Source organism: Garra rufa, chromosome 3, assembly GCF_049309525.1.
Source record: "Garra rufa chromosome 3, GarRuf1.0, whole genome shotgun sequence".
Taxonomy (NCBI): Eukaryota; Metazoa; Chordata; class Actinopteri; order Cypriniformes; family Cyprinidae; genus Garra; species Garra rufa.
In genome coordinates this window covers 16,843,468-16,868,880 of record NC_133363.1, presented here as the reverse complement: position 1 = coordinate 16,868,880, position 25,413 = coordinate 16,843,468, and the positions used below count along the sequence as shown (strand labels likewise).

The 25,413-nt window shown below is 37.4% G+C and overlaps 1 protein-coding gene across 1 annotated transcript in view; it reads right to left on the bottom strand.

Annotated features, from left to right (window-relative positions):
* The window catches only part of LOC141331513 (neogenin-like), a 73,010-nt gene extending 49,619 nt beyond the window's left edge, over positions 1–23,391 (bottom strand). Inside the window, exons 1-5 of the mRNA XM_073836572.1 lie at positions 23,224–23,391; positions 22,821–22,900; positions 20,681–20,817; positions 11,350–11,504; positions 11,102–11,222 (exon numbers count right to left, since the gene is read on the bottom strand). Of these exons, the coding sequence (XP_073692673.1) occupies positions 11,102–11,222; positions 11,350–11,504; positions 20,681–20,817; positions 22,821–22,900; positions 23,224–23,391 (661 nt within the window). The remainder of the gene's footprint in view (positions 1–11,101; positions 11,223–11,349; positions 11,505–20,680; positions 20,818–22,820; positions 22,901–23,223) is intronic.
* Between the last annotated feature and the right edge of the window lie 2,022 nt (positions 23,392–25,413).

The following is a 25,413-nucleotide window of genomic DNA, read 5'->3' as shown; positions in this document are numbered from 1 at the left end:
GGATTTCTCTCCATATAGTGGACTTCTATGGTGCCCACGAGTTTGAACCTCCAAAATGCAGCTTAATTGCAGCTTTGAAGTGCTCTAAATGATCCCAGCTGAGGAAGAAGGGTCCTATCTAGAGAAACTATTGGCTATTTTCCAAAAAAACAAATGACAATTTAAAGAAATTGTTTTTTGAGGAAAAAGTCCATATAATGGACTTCTATGGTGCCCACGAGTTTGAACTTCCAAAATGCAGTTTAAATGCAGCTTCAAAGGGCTCCAAACGATACCAGCCAAGGAAAAATAGTCTTATCTACAAAATGATCAGTTATTTTCCAAAAAAATTGACAATTTATATACTTTTTAACCTCAAATGCTTGTCTTTTCTATCTCTGCCTGTACTCTGTATTCCGGTTCAAGACAGTTAGGGTATGTCGAAAAACTCCCATCTCATTTTCTTCTCCAACTTCAAAATCATCCTACATCACTGCAGAAGTACCGACCTATTGTTTACAAAGTGAACGTGCAAAGAAGATCAAACGACCTTTACAAAAAAAGGTAAAACAGCGATGTAGGATGATTTTGAAGTTGAAGGAGAAAATCTGTTTTTTTCGACATACCCTAATACACAGAGTACAGGCAGAGCTAGACAAGACGAGCATTTGAGGTTAAAAAGTATATAAATTGTAATTTGTTTTAGAAAATAACTGCTCGTTTCGCTAGTTAAGACCTTCTTTCTCGGCTGGGATCGTTTAGAGCCATTTGAAGCCGCATTTAAACTGCATTTTGGAAGTTCAAACTTTGGGGCACCATAGAAGTCCATTATATGGAGAGAAATCTTGCAATGTTTTCCTCAAAAAACATAATCTCTTTACGACTGAAGAAAGAAAAGCATAAACATCTTGGATGACAAGGGGGTGAGTAAATTATCTGTAAATTTTTGTTCTGGAAGTGAACTTCTTTAAAGTTACAGTATGTTTAGTATGTAAAATTAAAGATTCATGAGATATTTTATGATATCTTCTGGCTTGACTATATAACTTATTGTTTTGTTGTAGCAAATAAAGACAAAGCAAGCAAAGGAAGCACAAAGAAGCATTTTTTAATAAGCAGAGTTGCTATGATATTCAAGAAGCCAAGTACATGCTAGTCTTTGTCAGTTTTCATTGGAGATATGGCTGGCCTGCAGCAATTTTGCATTGGATCTGAAGCGGGCACCATTGCAGCGGTGACAGCAGTCTATCTCTTCAAAGTAAACATCATGAATACGAGAGGATGATGGATTAAAGGCCATCATCACCCCTGTTGAGATTAAACAGGTCTCTCACGTGATGGAGAGCAGCACACCATCTCCTGAGACGCCTTGCTTCCATAGTCTGAGAGATGAAAGCCGGAGCAGCAGGGCAGATCTAGGGGGAGGCACGGGCACCTCGGCGGGACGTACCGCCCAGCACGAAAGCACAGGATTATGGGTCGCAGCGTGATGCTGGCAGGGGACTTCCTCTGTGTTTGCTGGGAAGGCAGACGCCCATCTGGCATGTCATTACTGTATGTCTATACCAAACCCTCTCTGCCCAACTACACCAGCCCTCTGGGTCAGCAGGCAGAGCCCCCATTCCCTCCTGCACCTGCTAAACCTCCGCCTGCTTCATCAAAGAGCTCCGGTCCTTGTGCTCAAGTCCGTCAGCTAAATAATTTATTTTCTGACATGCACTTTACTCCCATTTGTCATGCTCAGTCCCCAATACCAAAAATATCACTGTGCTCCTTTGAGAAGCTTTGGCTCGGGGTATTTGTACACAAGCTAACATTAAGCATGACATTATTATATCACAACAAATCACAGTGGAGTTCAAGATGGGAATTCACAAATTCAAAATTTGTTACGTATTTAAAGGGGTCATGACAAATCAAATTTGTCTTTGTTCTCTCTAAAAAATGCTGGGTTATTTTTTTAAACCCAAATGCTGGGTTCAGCTTGTTGGGTCAGTTTATTGGGTTATTTTTAATATTTTTTACTCAGGTGCTTTTGAGCTTTTCTGTAACTAAGCTGCTGGGTCATTTTTAATGCAACTGTAATATTTTACAGTTTCTTAACTAGCTGCTTATTAGCATGCATATTACTAGAATGTTAGCCATTTATTCGTTTTAATTAAGTACATATTAATGCCTTTTTCTACATGACCTTATTCTACATCCCAAATCCTACCCAATACCTAAACTTAACAACTACAGTCGTGGCCAAAATTTTTGAGAATGACACAAATATTAGTTTTCACAGAGTTTGCTGCTAAACTGCTTTTAGATCTTTGTTTCAGTTGTTTCTGTGATGTACTGAAATATAATTACAAGTACTTCATACGTTTCAAAGGCTTTTATCGACAATTACATGACATTTATGCAAAGAGTCAGTATTTGCAGTGTTGGCCCTTCTTTTGGAAGAAGTTGCTGTTGGAGGGTGTTTTGGTACCACTCTTTATTCATGGCTGTGTTTTTGGGCAAAATTGTGAGTGAGCCCACTCCCTTGGATGAGAAGCAACCCCACACATGAATGGTCTCAGGATGCTTTACTGTTGGCATGACACAGGACTGATGGTAGCGCTCACCTTTTCTTCTCCGGACAAGCCTTTTTCCAGATGCCCCAAACAATCGGAAAGAGGTTTCATCGGAGAATATGACTTTGCCCCAGTCCTCAGCAGTCCATTCGCCATACTTTTTTGCAGAAGATCAATCTGTCCCTGATGTTTTTTTTTTTGGAGAGAAGTGGCTTCTTTGCTGCCCTTCTTGACACCAGGCCATCTTCCAAAAGTCTTGGCCTCACTGTGCGTGCAGATGCGCTCACACCTGCCTGCTGCCATTCCTGAGCAAGCTCTGCACTGGTGGCACTCCGATCCCGCAGCTGAATCCTCTTTAGGAGACGATCCTGGCTCTTGCTGGACTTTCTTGGACGCCCTGAAGCCTTCTTAACAAGAATTGAACCTCTTTCCTTGAAGTTCTTGATGATCCTATAAATTGTTGATTTAGGTGCAATCTTAGTAGCCACAATATCCTTGTCTGTAAAGCCATTTTTATGCAACGCAATGATGGCTGCACGCGTTTCTTTGCAGGTCACCATGGTTAACAATGGAAGAACAATGATTTCAAGCATCACCCTCCTTTTAACATGTCAAGTCTGCCATTCTAACCCAATCAGCCTGACATAATGATCTCCAGCCTTGTGCTCGTCAACATTCTCACCTGAGTTAACAAGACGATTACTGAAATGATCTCAGCAGGTCCTTTAATGACAGCAATGAAATTTAGTGGAAAGTTTTTTTTCGGGATTAAGTTAATTTTCATGGCAAAGAAGGACTATGCAATTCATCTGATCACTCTTCATAACATTCTGGAGTATATGCAAATTGCTATTATAAAAACTTAAGCAGCAACTTTTCCAATTTCCAGTATTTATGTAATTCTCAAAACTTTTGGCCACGACTGTACCTTACTATTAATAAGCAGCAAATTAAGAATTTATCAAGGGACAAGTCGTAGTTAATAGTAAATATGCGTTTCCTATTCTAAAGTGTACCATTTTTCTACCCAGTTGAGCCTATCTCCGACGAAACAACCCAGCTGCTGAGTTACAGTCATTGCGCAGGCTTTTTGCGCTTCTTCAGCAAAATAAAGGTTTATATAAATTTCATTTCATTTATAAAGTCTTTACTGTGCTGTAAATGATAATATTTTACGCAACGCAACATACAAGGATGAGATATCAGCAGCAGTCATTTTGCATGATGGAAACGCCTTTTGTCTTGCGTAACATACAGTAAACTGATTTTATTTGTTATAATACTGAATTTATTTAAATTTGATGTTGAAATATGTTCTGTAATTTTAGTACTGTTTGTTTATGGCCAGGTTTTGGAGTCAGTCATGGCATCTTTTAGCTACGAGTGAAATGCGAGGCGGCGGTCTGAGGTTTGTAGTTGCCCTGGCGAACAGCAGCCCATCACTAGCTTCACCAGCACGAGAATCATATTTCGGTCAAAAGTCTTTTCAATTTCCAGCCCATTTAAAGCCACCAATATAATAATTTCTGAACAATAGTCGACTTAAATAAAACAATCCAGCATGTTGTGTAAAAACATTTAACCCAACCAGCTAGGTCAAAATAACCCAGCATGTGTTCTGTCCAATATTTACCCAGCGCTGGGTAATAACCCAAGTTGGGTTGTTTTTAACCTAGCTTTTTTTAGAGTGTAACATTAAAACATCCAGCAAGTTTCATAGCTTAATCTGAATAATCTGAATTCATAGTTTGAATCTGAGGTGCAACTGGGCACAGAAATTTGCATAAACTCTGCCTCCAGAGCAAGGCACTGACGAATAGTCATCTTTTCAGTTGCTTAACGGCTGACACGCTGAATGCGAATGTTGTGTCGAAATTACAATTACTGCTGCTACCTTTTTCACATTGGATACAGTAAACAGACGTGTGTTCACTTTCTGACACAGTCCAACTGCTTGAGTCTGTCGTCAACAGGATAAATGGAGTCACTGAGGCGACTGGTTTAAACCAAATCGTAATTCTGAATCTTCTGACCAAGAAGTTGTCGTGCAGTCAGCAATATAATTGAGAACAACCGCTGAGCTCTCTAAGATGAGACGGTGAGCTGGAATAACAGAACTCACACCCTATTAAAATGGCATCCTAGGAGCGGCAGACTGAAGCTGAACTGTGGCTGTAGCCTCAGGGCTGTGGAGGCTCCCAGCAAAACAGGTCAGGTCAGACAGCATGCATGGAAGACATGCTGATTTAAAATTGTTTTTTTTTTATGATTGATGTCTTTGGATGTTATGCTACTTGTTGATGCAATTTAGTGTCTTAAACACTTAAAAAAGTGCACATTCAGCTCACTGCAGAACCAAAAATATTATACTCACAGCTGACATTTAACTTTATTTTCCTTCATTTTCTTAACACATCATGTCTTATACACTATTTAATCTTAAAGGAATAGTTCACCCAAAAATGAAATTCTGTCATTAATTACTCACCCATAAGACCTTCGTTCATCTTCAAAACATAAATTAAGATATTTTTGATGGCCCTGCATAGACAGCAATGCAACTACCACATTCATGGCCCAGAAAGATAGTAAGGACATCGTTAAAAAATGTCCATGTGACATCAGTGATTCAACTAATTTTATATAGCTATGAGAATACTTTTTGTGTGCAAAAAAACAAAAACAACAACTTTATTCAACAATTTCTTCTTTTCCGTGTCAGTCTTCAATGTGCATTCGAACACTGAACATACTTGAAAGTCTGTACATAATAAGACATAAAAAAAAGCAAAAAATAAATGATGAAGGCATGGCCAACAAATCCAAATCAGTGTGATCTATAACAAATTTTTATGTCTGAAGTTGACGAAACGTACACTCTGTAATAAGCTTGAAGCACTAATCTAGCATTTTGCATTCTGAAAATGTTTTTTGGCACATCTAAAGAGTTTATTTCTTTATTTTGGTGAAATTAAATTTCTTGATTCTCCAACAGAATAATTCCTTTGAGTTTAGTTACAGCTACAGGCTTTATAATGTCAACTAAATCACATCAATATTCCAGCCAGTGAGTGATGAATCTTGTAAACAAAGCAGAGATGTTGGAAAGCAGCTTGAGGGCTCTTTCTGTGGCCATAAATAAGTGAAGCATATTTGCTCTGCTGTTAGCCGTGTCTGGCACACAGGCCTAGTTAAAGTGTCATATGAACACAGTGAGAGGCCTCAGCGGAGACATACTATTTATGTTTTATGGCTCCACAGGCTCTACAACCAAGATATAAACACAAATATAGCCCAAATCAGCATTGTATGCTCTCAGATCAATCACCCTGTCTGCCATTGCACTCAGACACACATCAAAGCCTCATCTATCAGTTTTTTTTACAAACATACCTGGGACTGAAGCCCACAGTAACAACTGTAGCCAGTGGTGGACAGTAACAAAGTATTTTTTACTATTATTCACTTCATTCCAAAGCATAATATCATTTTTTACTATATTTCATGTAGTGCCACGATGCATCGACTAACATGGAAGAAAAGAAATTGTTGAATAAAGTTGGTATTTTTGTTTGCTTTACTCACAAAAAGTATTCTTGTAGCTTCATACACTCTTAAAAATAAAGGTGCTTCACGATGCCATAGAAGAACCTTTTTTGTCTAAATGGTTCCATAAAGAACCTCTAACATCTGTTTCACAAAAGGTTCTTTGTGGCAAAAAATGGTTCTTGAGATTCAAAAAAGGTAAGAAAGAGATGGTTCTTTAAAGAACCGCTGACTGAAAGGTTCTTTGTGGAACCAAAAATGGTTCTTCTATGGCATCGCTGTGAAGAACCTTTTAAAGCACCTTTATTTTTTTAAATACCACTGAAGTCACATGTTCTGTTTTATTAATGTCCTTACTACCTTTATGGCCCTTGGATCTGGTATTTGCGTTGCTATCTATGCAGGGTCAGAAAGCTCTCAGATTTCATCCAAAATATCTTAATTTGTGTTCCAAAGATGAACGAAGATCTTACAGGTTTGGAACGACATGAGGGTGAGTAATTCATGACAGAATTTTGGGTGTACTTCACTATATGTGTACTACGACCACCATTATAGTAAAGCAACCATCCCCCCCAACTGTGTTCAAGCTCTTGTACAGCATTCCTCCGCTCTATCACCCTTTTTACTGCTGGAGTGGCTGCAGCAAAGACAACCTGCAGATTAACCAGCAGAAAAATGCAGCTCTGTCTAGAAACAGATGCTGGGAAATGGGTTTTGTGGGGTGTTTCTGCCATACAAGGTTTTTGGAAGTGAGCGATAAAAGAGCCTGGGAATGAAAAATTGAGGAAAAAAGATAAATGTTTTTTTTCCCAGTTGCCATGAATCCTTAATAATAGTAAGTCACTGCCAGCCAGAAAAACAAGCATTCAAATGCAAATATGGAATTAAAATTAATCTGGGGAAAATAAACAAGCTCAAAGAGTGAGACAGCATCAAATTGTCAGGTCACGTCCTGATCTCATACCAGTTATATGACTAACGCTTTTTTAATGCTAGTCGTGACCTAATTTTTTATTATTTTTTTTGCTGCTTTGCTGCTCTACAAAAATTCAAAACAATAAGTCTATTGATTACAGTGTAGTCTCCATGGTTAAAAATGTTATGTTTTGCTTGTTTGTGCAAAAATCACCACCGTATTTGATAGGGTGTTGTGGGTGGTTGCTAGGGTATTGTTATTCAACTGCTTTAGTGTTATCGGTGGCTGCTCTTTTCTGCCATTTAACTTTAAAAATCATGAGAATTTAAAAATCATGAGAAAATCTGCATAAAAATCTCTGCAATTACAGTTTTGCTTAGGAAAATCAGAGCATGTCAAATCTAAAGCATTTTGACTATGGGGAAAACACAATGCTGCATTGCACTAATGAGAGTGGGAGAATATATTCCCTTACAGAAAAAATATAATGAGCACGCTTCACAAACTCCCAGTCTGTAACTTAATAAACTCAGCAATCAGCTCTAACAATAAGTGAAGATAGGCAAAGCGTGTTTCTCCATTCACCATGTGCTTGTCCAGATGGCAGTGAGAACCGAGGCTTCAAAAAGCCTCCAATCAGACCTGTCTAGCAGCTTTTACTAGAACAAGCCGAGAAGCCTGCCAAAATAAAGTGTTTAAAGCCATTTCATATGAGAGGAGCAAAGAGTACAGCAAAGCCCAAAAGAGAATTCAGAGAGACTCTGGCTTCGTCTCAGAATGATACAAATATCACAGAAACACAGTGACAATCTGACAACTCATTTGCTCATTCAGTACTGCTCGTATATAGCACATTTATATTTTTGAGCTGCTTGCTAAATGTAATCATCACTAAGCCCTATATTCTTAGCTTTGGTTTTCTTGTTCTTCACAGTCATAAATGTACAGGAATATGTGTTTTGCCTGGCAAGCCTAGAGAGCAGAACATCATTGAGACTTTGGGGGTTGGCTCTTATGGGTGCATTTCCCAAAAGCATCACATATGGCGAAATAGTTCAATGATTCAGTTTTTCCCGAAACCAAAGTTCAAACGAACATTGCAAACTTGCGTGGTTGAAACTACAGCTTTCAAACTGTGGTTAGAAACATATGTTCTGTTAGTAAGACATGTGGACACAATAAGCAAGCTAGCATGCATACTATCTTCAATTTCGTTTAAATATACAGTTGAAGTCAAAAGTTTCCATACACCTTGCAAATTTTGCAAAATGTTAATTATTTGAACAAAATAAGAGGGATCATACAAAATGCATGTTATTTTTTATTTAGCACTTTAATGCATTTATTTTCCTTCTGGAGCATCAGTAGGCATTTGAACATTCTGTAATAGCTGCATATGAGTCCCATCTCAAAGATGGTTTTGAGATGCATCTTTTCACACTGAGGACAACTGAGGGATTCATATGCAACTATTAAAGACAGTTCAAATGCTCACTGATGCACCAGAAGAAAAAAACGATTCATCAAGAGCCATGGGGGCGAAAACGTTGAATTTGAAAATCAAGGTATTTTGTCTTCTGATGAACATGTAAGTATCTTCTGTAGCTTCTGAAGGGCAGTACTAAATAAAAAATATGATATTTAGGCAAAATAAAACTAAATGTACACATCCTCATTCCATGCAAAAGTTTACACCCCTGGCTCTTAATGCATCGTTTTTTTCATCTGTAGCATCAGTGAGCGTTTGAAGCTTCTGTTATAGTTGCACATGAGTCCCTCAGTTGTCAAAAGATGAATCTCAAAATCATACAGTCATTGTTGGAAAGGGCTGAAATACACAAAAATGTTGGAAAACCAAAGAATTTGTTGGACCTGAAGGATTTTTCTGAAGAACAGCGGACAGTTTAACTGTTCAGGACAAACAAGGGACTCATGAACAGCTATCACTAAACAAAAAAACACAGCTGTGAATCATTCAGGTAACAACACAGTATTAAGACTCAAGGGGATGTAAACTTTTGAATGGGGTCATTTTTATAAATTCTACTATTATTTTCTCTTGTGGACTATATGTAAATGCCTTTTATGTGAAATATCTTATTCAAGTCGGTACAAAATAAAAAAAATAACACGCATTTTGTATGATCCCTCTTATTTTGGTTAAATAACAAACATTTGGTGTATGTAAACTTTTGACTTCAACTGTATACACATTTCAATCTATATAAGTTTAGGTTGTCCTAAATTATTGCCATTGTTAAAGAGTGTGCATGGTATGGAAATGCGTCAGCGAACCCTGGAGTAGAATGTAAGAGGGAACCTCAAAACAACAATAAAGCAAAACAACAAGGAACAAAAAATAGTGAAGTGGTCATTAGCTGCCATGTTAGCTACAGCGGCATCTCCGAGAACTCGATTCGATAAATTAGTAGAAGTTATGACATTAACGACCATCCTATATTGTGAAACCAATGAGGTGCACACGACAGGGAGGCGACCGTGTTTGGTTAACAGTCATGATTAGCTAGTTAGTTTCTACAACGATGCATCAATACTAGGGAGGTCAAGCAGCAGGTTACATGGCTGTTTGGGAGATGCACCACTGATCAGTAAGTAATATCCCAGGCCCAGCAACCACCCAGAACATCATTTCAACCAACCATTTAACATTAAACTCTAGTCCTGGCTCACACATGCCCATGAGCGCACACACATACACCAAACAGGTGGCACTGCCAGAGAGGAAGCTGCAGCAGATGGCATCGTGCACCTGACTTACACCAACACTACTATACCTTCAATCAGATTTGAATTAAAAAAAGATCATCTACATGGATAAATCCTGCAGTTTCTCACAGATGATTAAGGCTGTTTAATGAAATACTAAAATAGCTGTGATATAGTTGTAAAAGAAGTATTACAAGACTATAATGAGATGTTATGAACACTTTGTAATGAGATTTAAAGGATATTCAAAGGGATAGTTAACATAAATGCAAATTCTGTCGTTCCAAACCCGTAAAACCTGTAGTCATCCTTAGAACACAAATTAAGATATTTATCCAAGAGGTTTCTGACCCTGCATAGATAGCAACATATGTACCACATTCAAGGCCCAGACAGGTAGTAAGGACATTGATAAAATAGTCCATGTGACATCCTCGGTTCAACCTTAATTTTATGCATAGAAAGTATTCAAATCTATGATGTCACATGGACTATTTTGTCCTTACTACCTTTCTGGGCCTTGAATGTTGTACCTATGCTGCTGTCTATGCAGGGTCAGAAACCTCTCGGATTTCATCAAAAATATCTTAATTTGTGTTCCGAAGATAAACGATAAACGGTCGGTTTGAAACAACACGAGGATAAATATTTAATGACAGAAATTTTAATTTTTGGGCGAACTGTCCCTTTAAGAGTGTACTAAAACTAATACGAGATCCTCCCAGGAGGAACCAGGTGATACCAAAAGTTTCAGTAGTCCTGCTGATTGACCATCTAGACCAGCTACTGCTCATAAACTACCAGCTTGGAGCAGCTGGAAACAATTTAAACCAGCTACCACCTTTTAAAGGTTGTATCAGCGATTTCTAGCCTAAAACATAAAGTGTCAATTTCAGCTGACCTTTCTTCACGATCCGCTCGCTGCCTGCCCCATAAATTGTCTGTGAAAAAACCGCGTCTCTCTGGTCAGCCTAGGGTTTGGTGTTGTGGACTTTCCTACTGGTGCTGGGATGTGAGGGAGGCGGAGCGAAAGTCCACAACACCAAACCCCTGATGCTGATTGGTCGGAACACTGTTTGTTTATCTGTGGAAAGGTTGGTAGTGCCAATTGTTTTTTTGGCATATCTCGGACCCTAGGCTGACCAGAGAGACGCGTTTTTTTCACAGACAATTTATGGGGCAGGCAGCGAGCGGATCGTGATGAAAGGTCAGCTGAATTTGACACTTTATGTTTCAGGCTAGAAATCGCTGATACAACCTTTAAGCTGGATTTTCCAGCAGGGTTTACAAAGGGAAAACATTTCCAAAAAGTTGAATGTAAGCAAATATGCTGTTAAGATTTTAGGAAAATAGTAATTCTTAAACATACCTTGATCCAATATGATGAGCTGAGCACTCGACTGCACATTGCCAGCATCGTTCTCAGCTAAACACTGATAGAAACCTTCGTCTGACTTGACCAGCCCTAAGACCTGCAAGTTCTGCTCCTTCTGCAAAGAGGCACATAAGAACATCACTGTTGTCTAGAAAATACTGTATTTATCTGCAGTCACTGTTAAAATGTTGTGGAATGTCAACAGCATTTTCTCACTCATGTAGGGCAAGCTGTCAACTTACAATGATCTTGAAATAGTCGCTGGGAATGACGGCATCTCCGTTCTTCACCCATTTGATGGTGGGAGCGGGTGAGCCGATGACCTCGCACTCGAAGATGATGTCCGTGGCTTCATGAGCATATATGCTCGCTGGTTTCTTCAGGAACTGTGGGGAAGCTGAGAAGAGAAGCAATAAAAAAAAACAAATCTTGTGAGCATGAGAAACCACACATTTATTTCTTCAAAGAAATTATGCTTCAAATGTCTGTATGACATAATGCCAGTAATGATTTCGGGAAAACTATATGATTTGATTAGGAAAAAAGAATGCTGCTGACTTTTATCAACCTCTAAAAATACCCTAAACACCAGGATGTGGCTAAAATGTGTACTTCCTAATAGCCAGAGGAAAATGCAAAACCTCCAAAGGCTTCCCATTAGCAAATGAGGTTATTTGATCTTGGAGGAGATAAACAGGACATAGATCATCTCAATAACAAGGTAGCGTGCACCAGAATGATTCGGGCCTGTCTGCTGGGATGTAATTGGATTGTTGCTCTCTGCTGTGCCTGATTCTCTACCACACAACCACAACCCTCAATCGCTGTATATTTGATACAAATTGCACATTTGCAAAACATCACTTGCATATGATTACTATTCTTGCCATTACTCCAGTCTTCAGTGTCAATGTTACATGATCTTTCAGAAATCATTCTAATATGCTGATTTGCTGCAGATTTTATCATTATTAATATTATTATTAATATTTAAAAGCTCAGTACATTTTCTTCAGGATTTTTGATGAATAGAAAGCTCAAAAGATCAGCATTCATCTGAAATAAAATTTTTTGTAACATTACACACTATACCATTCAAAAGTTTGGAGTCAGTACAATTATTTTTTTGCTTTAAATGATCAAAAGTGATGATAAATACATTTATAATCTTACAAAAGATTTATATTTCAGATAAAGTCATCAAAGAAACCTGACAAAAAATCTACTCAGCTGTTTTTAACATAACAATAATGAAAATAAATGTTTTTGAGCAGCAAATCAGAATATTAGACTGATTTCTGAAGAATCATGTGACTGGAGTAATGATGCTAAAAATTCAGCTTTGAAATCACAGGAATAAATTAAATTTGAAAATATATTTAAATAGAAAACAGTTATTTTAAATAGTAAAAATATTTCAAAATTGTACTGTTTTTGCTGTACTTTGGATCAAATGAATGCAGGCTCGGTGAGCAAAAGAAACTTCTTTAAAAAACAATAAAAATCTTAGTGTTCAAAAACTTTTGACTGGTAGTGTATATCTAAATTTATATAAGGACATGAATTGTTTATATAGGGTTATTTGAATGAAAAATAAGTATAACAATACCCACAAACACACACACAATCTTTTGTTGTACCTATTATTCTTGATTTTATAAAACTGTATTTCTACAAAACCATGCATGATGTTATAAAACAATGAAAATGAATGGGAAAATATAAATTTATGTCTGGACAAAAGACAAATAGCAAATAAAGACTATAGGTTTCCATTCACATAAATATTTATAAGACTCTCAATACAATTCTCAGTAGAAAACCAACCAATACCAGAATGGCTACATAAAGCTATGACTGCATGTAAGCTGAGCTAAAATGAAGCTTGCTGGATGTTTTCCAGATGAGCTGGGTTCTACAATATCTGGAACTAGTATATCTAACATAAGTTGCAGCATCAGGGCCAAAACTGACAGAGGCAAGGTGATGAATTGCTGTTAGTATGTGCTCCTGCAGTTTGCTGAGGCCTGCACACACAACCTGCTGAAAAACACTTGTCACACACTGCTGGGTTCCTGCTCACGCCAGCTCCACGCGGGACAGATGGTTCATGTTTCAATCACTCAGTATATCTCGCACACATAAACCCAGTAGCACATACCCAGGGCAGCAGTTATATCGGTGGCCACCGACTGTAAAATGGTTGCATCAGCTGCAAATATACAGATAAAAACTGCACACAGTTTTGCTCTTTTGTTGCACAACTACACAACCTCCCTAAGACAGTATTTATTTATTTTTTTTGTATTAAAGTCAGCACCAAACACTATGACAGCGTTTTAATGCTACGTAAAAAAAAAATAAATAAACTAAGATTTTCAGATTTTACAATTGTAATATTTGAGAATAAAGTTGAAATTAAAGTTATAATATTTTGAGAGTATAGCCTATATTACGCATACCAATGGCCCGGATTGAGAGCACCGGGAGAAGTTGCCAGGCCGCATTTCACTGGGGTGAAGAATAGTCCATTTTAATTTGCGGAAATAGCTTAATATGATGAATATGATATTTATTGACAGACTGCACAGGAACTTTTATTTTAACATTAGCTCACACGCCCAACCGACATTCCTTTGGGGGGGGGGGGGGGGGGGGATTAAATGTAGGATTATTAGCAGAAATCATACCATGTGTCATACTCGTGGGGACAGTATGCTTGGAAATAATATTTATGTCTTTGATTGCATTCGTTATTTGTAGTGCACCAGCCCCCCAATAGCAATAAGCTTTGTGCTTTTGGTACTTTTAATATAAAACTAAGCAAAATACAAACTATGCATTGTACAATAATGTGTTTTTCAAGCTCTTTAATGTGGCATGACAGATCGCTCTATTCATGTGAATCAGTTAATTAAATTATACTGTTTTCTTTGTGAAAATTCAAACACCTGCTCCGCATAAATTACATTGTTGTCTTTTCTGAGGTATATAACGTTAAGTGACTGTTCACTATTTATGGTATAATACAGTAAATGATTGGACATAATATTTAGCATCTTCCATTCATTATTCGTAGCGCGCAATAATTTTGTGCTTTGTTGCTTATAATAACACAGCTCAGGTTTCAAATTCTGTCAGATTTATCATTATTTCTCTTTACTTCAAGTTTATAGAAAGATATAAAAGTGAAGGAAAACATCATAAGGCATGAAAAAAATTAGTATAGCCTAATTTAATAAAACAAATGTCTCATTTTTGTAATCGGAACAATGATTGACTTGCATGCAGCTTAAACTGAAGCGAATACAGCGATTTGTCATGCCACATTAAAGAGCATGAAAAACACATTATTGTAAGACATATTGTTTGTATTTTGCTATAAAACTGACAGATTTTTAAAGCTGGGAATTTGGAATACCTCCAGGTGCTCACAATCTAGGTCATTTGCATGCGCAATAGGCTAGAATACAGTGTTGTTTTCGTCAACGATGACGATGACGAAATCATTTCGTTGACGCCACTTTTTTCCATGACGAAAACGAGACGATGACGAGATAAAAATGGCTCGTTGATGACTAAAACATGACGAGACGTGTGTGAGTTTTCGTTGACGAGACGAGAATAGACGAAAATGTTAGTGGGTGGTCCGTCAGACGTTTAAAATGCATGACATTTCCGCTTATTGTGCATGCCAATTAAAACCGAAAAAAGTACCTGCCGCTATGGCAAGCCGTTTTAGCATTAAATGCTCTTTGCCATACTAGTATGGCAAGCCGTTTTAGCATTCCATCCTTGTTTGTCTTTTATGTTTTAAAACATTCCTTCATTATTGTAATTATTGGTAAAAAAAAAAAACAGTCGATCCGGAAGCTCACATTGTGTTGAATTAGCCTATAGATCTGCTATTTTCAGAACTTATAAGTGACACTACCCAACAGCAAAATACTTACTGACCTACATTAATTTGTTAAAAGACTACTTTTCCCCCAGTTTATTGACTAAAACTAGACTAAAACCTTGACTTTTCGTCGACTAAAATTGGACTAAAACTATCACATATAGAAGTGACTAAAATTTGACTAAAACTAATAACCATTTTAGTCCAAAAGACTAAGACTAAGACTAAATCTAAGATGGTTGTCAAAAACAACACTGCTAGAATATACTCTGAAAATATTATATCATTAATCTCGTAATTGCTACTAATTAATTTTCCTAATTTTGACTTTATTCTCAAAACATTTCAACTTTATTCTCAAAACATTTTGACTTTATTCTCTAAATATTTCGACTTTATTCTCTAAATATTTTGACTTTATTCTTTAAATATTTCGACTTTATTCTCTAAATATTTCGACTTTATTCTCTAAATATTTTGACTTTATTCTTTAAATATTTCGACTTTATTCTCTAAATATTTTGACTTTATTCTCAAAATATTTCAACTTTATTCTTGTAATCTTAGTTTTTTTTTTTTTTTTTTTAATGTGGCACTAAAACGCTGTCATAAAACATAAACCTACTGTATTCACAACCTATTTTAATCCCATAGCCTAATGTACTTCCTAGTATGAAATATGTCATAGCATGACATGGTTTTATTATCAGGAACTGTTTGAATTAAAAAAAAGGGGTGTTCCAAACTAAAATGGAGTCAGACCTGAATGCTTGTTTGCAGTGGACTGTGAAGGACTGCTCCCATTGCATTAACATTACATTCACCAGTGTTGATTTACTGCATAACTATTGTCAATATTTTACAAAGGCTGTATTGTCTACAAATGTGGCCTAAAACCATGCACAAATATCTATTTGGCTATTGGTTAAAATTATTTTCCCCGTTTCCCACATATCCTAGGTGATGTCAGTCAATCATGTTGGAGATATACTGTAACACATTGACGAATTAAGATATTCTTTGAAAATACTGTATATTAATGAATAACACAATTAGACCAGGAATGTGAGTTAAGAAATTAAACAATTTCAATTGTGATTTCATGTTGACTTTAAGGATGAACTGTGAGGAAAGGGTGCCGAGACAACACAAAAGAAGCTTAAGAAAGGCAGAAAATGTATTTCATGGTCAAAGACCACTTACTATGGAAGCTTTTTTCCACCACAGGATTAAAAAGGTAAAAGATAGTTGAAACGTTTTATGTCACAATTCTGACTTGTTTCCCTTAGAATTGTGAGACATAAGCTTCTTTTCACACAAAATATGATTTATAGTTTTGATTAAGAAAGGCTAATTTTATATTTTTGAGCATAAGCGTCACATATACAGCTTCATATGTGTGTTTTTCCTAAATCTAGTAGGTTTGCTCAGAAGCTCATAATAAGGCATTGCACTACGGCAGAAAAAAACAAAACAAAATTGTGGGATGTAAACTTAGAATTCAATTGCAGTTCTGAGAAAGATAGGCCTGAATGAGGAGATATAAACTTGCAATTGCAAGAAAAAGGCAGAACTGTGAGATAAGAATGAGCTTTTTAATTTTTTTATTCTGTGGCGGAAACAAGCTTCCATAGGTTACACTCCCTATACATTCTAGAGAGAGATTATAGCGATGATAAAACCATCTCAAATGACCACACAGCTCTTATCACAACCTCGCTTGCATTCAGGAGCACGTCTCAGGTTTCCTGTTATATTACAGACAATGTCAAAGCTCAACACACACTGTTGTTTCTATTCATCTGCACTGCATTTCAGAGTAGGCTAAGAAACAGCAACCTACAAGCTACTCCCTTATGTTCTTTGTAGCACAGAAGAAAAAAAAACAGTCTATCAAAGTTTAATAGGATTCTGGGTTTCTCACCTACAGTATAACAAAACAGAGAGAGCGCAGAAATTCCCAGATCAATCTGACCTGCTCACACTAGCACACATCTCTGCATGTTGACTAGTAATGTACGCAAGAGAATGTATGCATAACTGTTCTCTGTGCGCAGGTTGACATTTAAAACCGGAGCAAACAAGACATGAAAGTCATTGTTTTATTTCACGCTTGAAACAGGAACACACGTTTGTTCTGGATGCAGCACAACCTGCTCTGTCGAAAGCATTATGTTGATGACAACAAAACAATTTAGATTTGTTAAAAAAATAATAATAATGGTGATAACTTGCAATAGGAGTAAACAAGAGAGTCCAGAGGGTTTACAAGCAGAAATTTGAATCTCATATTTTTGTTAAAGGATAAATTATTCACCATGCATTATTCAGAACAAGCTATTACTGTTTGAGCTGTAAAGCATTTTTAGAGGTGGGACTAATGTTCTGGACAAATTAACTTCTGGTTGTGTGCTACCAATGTAATTCCTGTGAGTGTAGTTATAAATATTACATAGGTTATTCAGCAATTCTGTCACACAAGTCTCTTGGCAACACGCATAATGTTGAAGTCTTGCGGCTATTATTTTTTAAAACTATGTGGATTTTTTTTTTCATTTGTGGCCTTCATTTACAGTGCCCTGCTGAAAAAAACAGCTAAAACCAACCTAGCCTGTTTGGCTGGTCTTAGCTGGTTTAAGCTGGAAGCAGCTGGTTTTAGCTGGTCTGCCAAAAGTGGCCAAAACCCCTCTAAAACCAGGCTGCTGACCAGCTAAAACCAGCCAACCAGCCTATGCTGGTTTTAGCTGGGTTTTTTTTCAGCAGGGTGCCTTGCAAAAGTATTCATACCTCTTTATTTTTTTCAGGTTTGGTTATGTTGCAGCCGTATAGTAAACTACTATTTTTCCCACATTAATCTACACTCCATACACCATAATGACAAACCACAAAACAGATTTGTTACAACTTTGCAAATGCATTAAAAATAAAACACTGAAATAAGTACTTTGCATAAGTATTCACACTCTTAACTCAGTACTTAGTTGAATCTTCTTTACTGCCTCAAGTCTTTTTGGATATGATGCAACAAGCTTTGCTCATCTGCATTTGGCTATTATCTGCCATTCTTTACCTCAGCTCTGTGCCTCTCAAGCTCTGACAGCTTGGATGAGGCCTGGCAGACATTTTTAGGTTTCTCCAGAAATGTTTGATTGGGTTCAAAACCAGGTTGGAAGGTCCTGTTGGAAGGTGAACCTTCTGCCCAGGTTCTGAATGCTCTAAACTGGGTTTTCATTAAAGCTATCTCTATATTTTGCTGTGTTGAGCTTTACTACTTTACTACTACATTAGGTGCTTTAGGTTCTTTTGTTGCAAATTCCAAGTGTGTTTTTATGTGTCTTCACTTAGGAGAGGATTGAGTTTGGCCACACTACCATAAAGCCCAGATTGGTGGAGTGTTGCAGTGATGTTTGTCATTCTGTAAGTTTCTCCCATCTGCATAAATGATCATGGAGCTCAACTAGAGTGACCATTAGGCTCCTGGTCACCAGTCTAACCAAAGCCTGTTTCCAACAATTGCTCAGTTTGGCCAGGAGGACAGCTCTAGAAAGAGTCCTAGTTGTTCCACTATTGATAATGGAGGCTACATGCTTCTTTTAACCTTCAATGCAACAGATTTTTTACTAAACTCTTCCCCAGATCTGTGTCTTGACACAATCCTGTCTCTGAGCTCCACAGGCAGTTCTTATGACCTCAGGGCTTGGTTTTTGCTCTGATATTAATTTTTAGCGGTTAGACCTTTTACTTTTATTGAGTATTTTGTGCCTTTCCAAATCATACAGGTTAACTTCACCCGAAGTGTAGTAACATCTACAAGCAATATCAATGCTCCTGAGCTAAAGGGTATGAATACTTCTGCAATTTAATAATTTCAGTTTTTTATTTCTAAAAAATCTGCAAAGTTGTTGCAAACCTGTTTTGTCATTATGCTGTATGAAGTGTAGATTTATGTGGCTTATATTGACTTATGTATTTAACATAAGGCTGCGACATAACAAAACGTGAACAAAAATGAAGGGGTATGAATACTTTCGCAAGGCACTGTATGTGCGAAAAAGAAGTTCACTTTATTATACTTTTTTTTTTTTTTTTTTTACTATGGAAATAATAATGGAAATAATATGTGCTGAAAAGTTTTGTCCACTTTCCCAGGCTGGTTGGCTGGTCTTAGCTGGTGGTTTCCCAGCCTGACAAGCTAAAACCAGCCAACCAGCCTAGGCTTTTAGCTGTTTTTTTTCACCAGGGATACTTTAGAAGAATACACTTAAGTGAGAACCGAAGTTTATGTTTTTGGATACTCTATGTTAATATGCTTTTAATTTGACATTGTAATTAAAGGCCAAAAAAACAATCGGCACTACCAACCTTTCCACAGATAAACAAACAGTGTTCCAACCAATCAGCGTCAGGGGTTTGGTGTTGTGGACTTCCGCTCCGCCTCCCTCAAATCCCTGCACCAGTAGGAAAGTCCACAACACCAAACCCCTGACGCTGATTGGTTGGAACACTGTTTGTTTATCTGTGGAAAGGTTGGTAGTGCTGATTGTTTTTTTGGCATATCTCGGACCCTAGGCTGACCAGAGTGACGCGGTTTTTTCACAGACAATTTATGGGGCAGGCAGCGAGCGGATCGTGAAGAAAGGTCAACTGAAATTGACACTTTATGTTTTAGGCTAGAAATCGCTGATACAACCTTTAATTACTCAGCCTCATGTCATGGTATTCTCTTTAAAGTGCATCGAAGACTGACACCATGGACTATTTTAACAATGTCATTACTACCTTTCTGGGCCTTGAATTTGGTAGTTGAGTTGCTGTCTCTGCGGGTTCAGAAAGCTCTTGGATTTCATCCAAAATATCTTAATTTGTTTCCCGAAGATGAATGAATGTCTTACGGGTTGGAACGGCATGAGGGTGAGTAATTAATGAGTAATTAATTTTTGCTTCCAGAGCATCTCTATTGAACACTGAAGTAGAACCAAATTTTACCTATTTTTATCATATTATTCAAGAATGAACCCTAAATTCTGAAATCCAAATTGTGTTGCAACAATGTGCAATGATTAGCGAACACCCCACGATTAAAGAAAAACCTAGAGAGTGTTTGACACTCACTTGGATTCTGGGAGTTGCTCAGTTTGAGTTTGGCACTGCACCTCTTCTGCGAGCTGCTGGATTTACTGTACTATCGCTCCAACACAATACCTCTCCCACCCACAAAGGCAAAGGGCCTGAAAGCAGGGGCTGGTTGCCCTCCAGTATCTTTTATCTTTTCATCTCGTCACAGTGTAGGATCAATTCTCGGCAGATGGACAGATGGCCAAAGCCCATTACACACCAAATATCTGCATGAAATCTACAGCCCAGATTCTGTTCTATTCTCTGTGATTTCACACCTGTCTGAACCATCTCACATCCCTTTCATCATCACACAATCACATCTCATGCACTACTATCAGTCCCGCCCAAAAGCTACAGCTTGGTCAATTTCCGAGAATCCTATACCTGTTTTTGTAAACGTGTCTGAAGTGCGATCAGAGCGTGCAATTGAATTACAGAACTTAATGTCACTGAGAAAATGCAACACTTCCTCTGAACAGCATTAGAGGAAAGAGCTTTACAGTGTGACGTGACAATCACTTGACTAGTTCTTTAGCAGTGAGGTTTAATCTTACCTTTCAGCGTGAGCTCAGTCTGGGCCTCAGTGGATCCGTTGACATTGTCTGCCATGCAGCTGTACACACCGGCGTCTTCCTCAGTGAGATTGAAGATCTGCAGACTGCCTCCACCAAGCACTTCAAAACGGCCCTTGCTGTGCGGAGAAGAGAAAAAGGCGATGTCAATACGCTCCCCGCAGAAAGTTAAATGTATAGCCCAATACTAATTCAATAACTGCAGTACACATGTTCCTTTCTCCATGCACAAAATGGAATCTATATTGCAAAGGGTGCATTCTAGCAGAAAAGGGCAGCCTCAATATTGTGGTGGTGTGGTTTAGTCGTTAAAGGTCAGGCTTGGTAATCAGAAAGTCTCTGGTTTGATCCCCACCAGGGGCAAACACTGAATGGGTCACCATTGTGACCTTGTGGTCACCAAGGCACTTAAACCCAGAATGCTTCAGGTGGATGGTCCAAGTAATAATTGTACTGTATGTTGCTTTGTATAAAAGGGACTTGTCCCTAAGAGGGTAGTGATAGGAAGAAAATATAAGTTCACCTCAGAATGTTAAGGTAACTATTATATTAGCTCTTTTTATGTAGTTATACATATTTTTTCTTCCCTGTTACCAAAGAAAATTGGTTCAACACAAAAGACAGGTCAAAATTGATGTATTTACTCTTTCAAGCCTGTTACCAAAAGATGTCTGAATACCAAAGACATCTCTGAATTTATTTACTTGTTTTTATCCCTGTTACCAAAAGTTGTCTGAATACAAAAGAAATGTCTGAATTAATTTACAGTATTTAATTGCAATTTTCCATCCATGTTAGCAAAAGCTGTCTGAATACAAAAGAAATGTATGAATTTACTTTTTATTGTTTCTATTTTTCATCTCTGTTACCAAAAGTTGTCTGAATACAAAAGACATACCTAAATTTATTTACTATTTTTTCATCCATTACCAAAAGTTGTCTGAATACAAAATAGATGTCTGAATTTACTCATTTATTTTCTATTTTTCATCCCTGTTACCAAAAGTTGTCTGAACACAAAATACATAGCTGAATGCATTTACTATTTTTCATCCATGTTAGCAAAGGTTGTCTGAATATAAAATAAATGTCTGAATTTACTTATTTGCTATTTTTCATCCCTGTTACCAAAGGTTATCTAAATACAAAAGACATGTCTTAATGTATTTTCTATTTTTCATTCCTGTTACCAAAAGTTGTCTGAATACAAAATAAATGTAGGGATTTAATTATTTACCTTTGATTTTTCATTACTGTTACCAAAAATTGTCTGTGACATAGGAAATGTCTAAATTTACTTTATTTATTTATTTGCTGTTTTCTATCCCTGTTACCCAAGGTTGTCTGAATACAAATTAAGTGTCTGAATGAATTAATTTATTTGCTGTTTTCTTCCCTGTTACCCAAGGTTGTCTGAATACAAAATAAAGGTATGCATTTATTTATTTATTTGCTATTTTTTAATCCCTGTTACCAAAAGGTGTCTGAATACAAATTCATTTATGAATTTACTTATTTATTTTCTATTTTTCATCCCTGTTACCAAAAAGTGTCTGAATACAAAAGACATGGCTGAATGTATTTACTATGTTACATCCCTGTTAACAAAGGTTGTCTGAATACAACAGACATGTCTAGATTTATTTACTATTTTTCATCCCTGTTACCAAAAATACTCTGAGTACAAAATGCATGTCTAAATGTATCTATTTACTGATTTTCATCCCTGTTACCAAAAGTTGCCTGAATACAAAAGACATGTCTAAATACAATTTAAAAGCCTGTTTGCTGTACAGCAATAAAATTAAATAAAGAAATATAAGTATATATATATTTTACAAAATGTTTGTAAGCAACAGGGTTTCAGGTTTAGGATAAATAACACTATCATTCAATGGGGCTAGTTTAAGACCAAATGTTAATTTATATTAATTGCTAAACTTTACAATAAAAAAATATTCTTACAATCGCATTGCAAATATGGTTGATTGACTGTGCTTTATGAATGAAGTCAACACCACAATTTGAGTATAAATTAAGAAAATTATTTTTGCAGCAGTTTATTTTTTTCATTTTTCCTATAGACATTCAGATGGGTGAATTTTCAACATAGGAAACATACTGTGATGCTGGGCAAGGAATCAATAGCTTGAAAGAAGAAGAGAGTGGCCACAGTAAGAGGTAGAGAAGCAGGATGGTCTCCTGCACAGAGAACACAGGGATGCGGAGATTGCAGAATCTCCGCTCAACCTGATCTGCCAGCCATTGATTGGCATTAAACACCAGTACATTAATACCATAGCATTCTCACACTGACACATTTCCTATTTTTATTTCTCTGCCTGCTGTCTCAGCTGTACAGTAACCTGAACCAGGTTTTCTAAGACACAACAACCGTGTGCTCTCAAAGGTACTTATTATTTTATTTCTGCTTTAAAAAAAATCTGTGGAATTCTAAGGGACTATTTTAAACCGTTAAATCAACAGAGATGAGCATACAAGCATTCATACACCATTGCCAGTACCAAAATCTGTAATCTGTAAAAGCTCAGCTCAGCAAATGGAACAGCACTCTGAAGACCTGACAGGGCAGCCTGACAGTGTCCATTACACACGCCAGACCACAGGACTTGCATAAGAGCAAGTAATTCAAAAGTCTTGTGCTCAGAGAAACTCCACCCAACCTCAACCATCACACATACCTCATCCCAAAGGAAAACCAGCAGGTTTCATGAAGGAGGTCTTTGTCCTTTTGGGCTAAAGAACACGCAGTGAAACACGTAGGCCCACAGCAGAGCTTTTCCACCTAAGACACGTTTCAGTCTTCATGTTTTTCTTTCATTGACTATAACATTATTACTCATATGCTCTTTTAAGGGTATGAATGCTGAAGTTCCACACATCAGTGCCTCTCAGCTGCAATTGTCTTATGATCTCTGCAAGCGCCTGTAGTCAAGTGCCTTCAGAATTGAATGTGGCTTGGTGACTTACTGACAAATCCTTTGCATTTGGCAGTGTGTAATTTCACTTGGTTAAGTCTGAAAGTTTCACCTAGACTCATTGGAACTGCAGCAGATTAATAATTAAAAATAATATAAATAATATCAACAAGTGGTCATTTTCTCCCTCTTATTCATTTTTTTTTTAATTCCTCAACTTGTTTAAAGGAACACTCCACTTTTTTTGGAAATAGGCTCATTCTCCAACTCCCCCCGAGTTAATAAATTAAGTTTTACCGTTCTGAAATCCATTCAGCCGTTCTCCTGTTCTGGCGATATCACTTTTAGCATAGCTTAGCATAAATCATTGAATCCTATTGGACCATTAGCATCACGTTCAAAAATGACCAACGAGTTTCGATATTTGTCCTATTTAAAACTTGACTCTTCTGTAGTTATATTGTGTACTAAGACCAGCGGAAATGTAAAGCTGCGGTTTTCTAGGCCGATAAGATTAGGAACTACACTGCCATTCCGGCGTAATTGTCAAGGAAGTTTGCTGCCGAAACATGACCGAAGCAGGCACAGTAATATCACGCAGCGCCTGAAATTAGTTCCCAGCTAGGTAACTTCCAATATGACCGGCACTAAGTTTGTGTAACTCCGGTTGTTGCAGCTGTCAGAGTTGCTGCTGGTAAATTGTTAGTGGCTGGATTTACCTGTGTGCGATTAGCTATGGTTATGTGCATTGTAAGGGGCTGTGATAGTAAGTCAAAGACGTACTCTACTACCATGTTTCATTGAATTCCCAAGAAAAAAAACAATTCCGACTAATGAATCAATGGCTGGCTGCTCTGAACATAGATCTCAAAACACCGTTAGAAACGATCAAGAAATGGTGTGTTTGCTCCGAGCATTTTGAACCAGATGACTATTTGGATAGTTTTACCGGTACAACAGCACGGCGTCTAAAGGACACGGCCATCCCAACAATCTTCAGAGTACAGACAGGACAACGAGGAGCATCGCCCATGGCTGTAAGTGTAACATGACTAATTGCTATTGTTGTTGGCTAACGTTACCTGTGAAATGCAACCCCTGACGACTAGATTTGGGCAAACAGTTGGCTTACAGTTTTTGCTATGACCAAATTTCAAGTGTGATTGCAAAAGAAAATTATTGCGAACAGTCGGTGGTGTTTTAAAGTAAGTTTTGAGTAAAAGTGTACATCATGAATAAGCCTGAAAATGCAAACTGAAAGTATGCATTCAAAATCTTTATATTATATATTGTAGTGGTTGCAGGAATAACTTACTCTTGCGACAGCTGGCCATTAGGTCCACTCGGCGTGTGACGTTTTTCCAGTTTATTTTGTCAAACCGGAAAAAAAAAATTTACTACTGCAAGATGCAGCATTGCAAGTCCTCGGATGCTGCGACACATGCCACTTCCTCATCAGGTAGATCGACCCTTGCTATCGATGGCAATACCAGAATGGCAATCCCAAAGTCACGTTGGATATGTTGACGGAAGTAAGCATTTCCACATGTGCTGCGTGATATTACTGCGCCTGCTTCTGCCTTGTTACGGCAGCAAACTTCCTTGACTATTACGCCGGAATGGGAGTGTAGTTCCTAATCCTATCGGCCTAGAAAACCGCAGCTGTACATTTCCGCTGGTCTTAGTACACGATATAACTACAGAAGAGTCAAGTTTTAAATAGGACAAATATCGAAACTCGTTGGTCATTTTTGAACGTGATGCTACTGGTCTAAT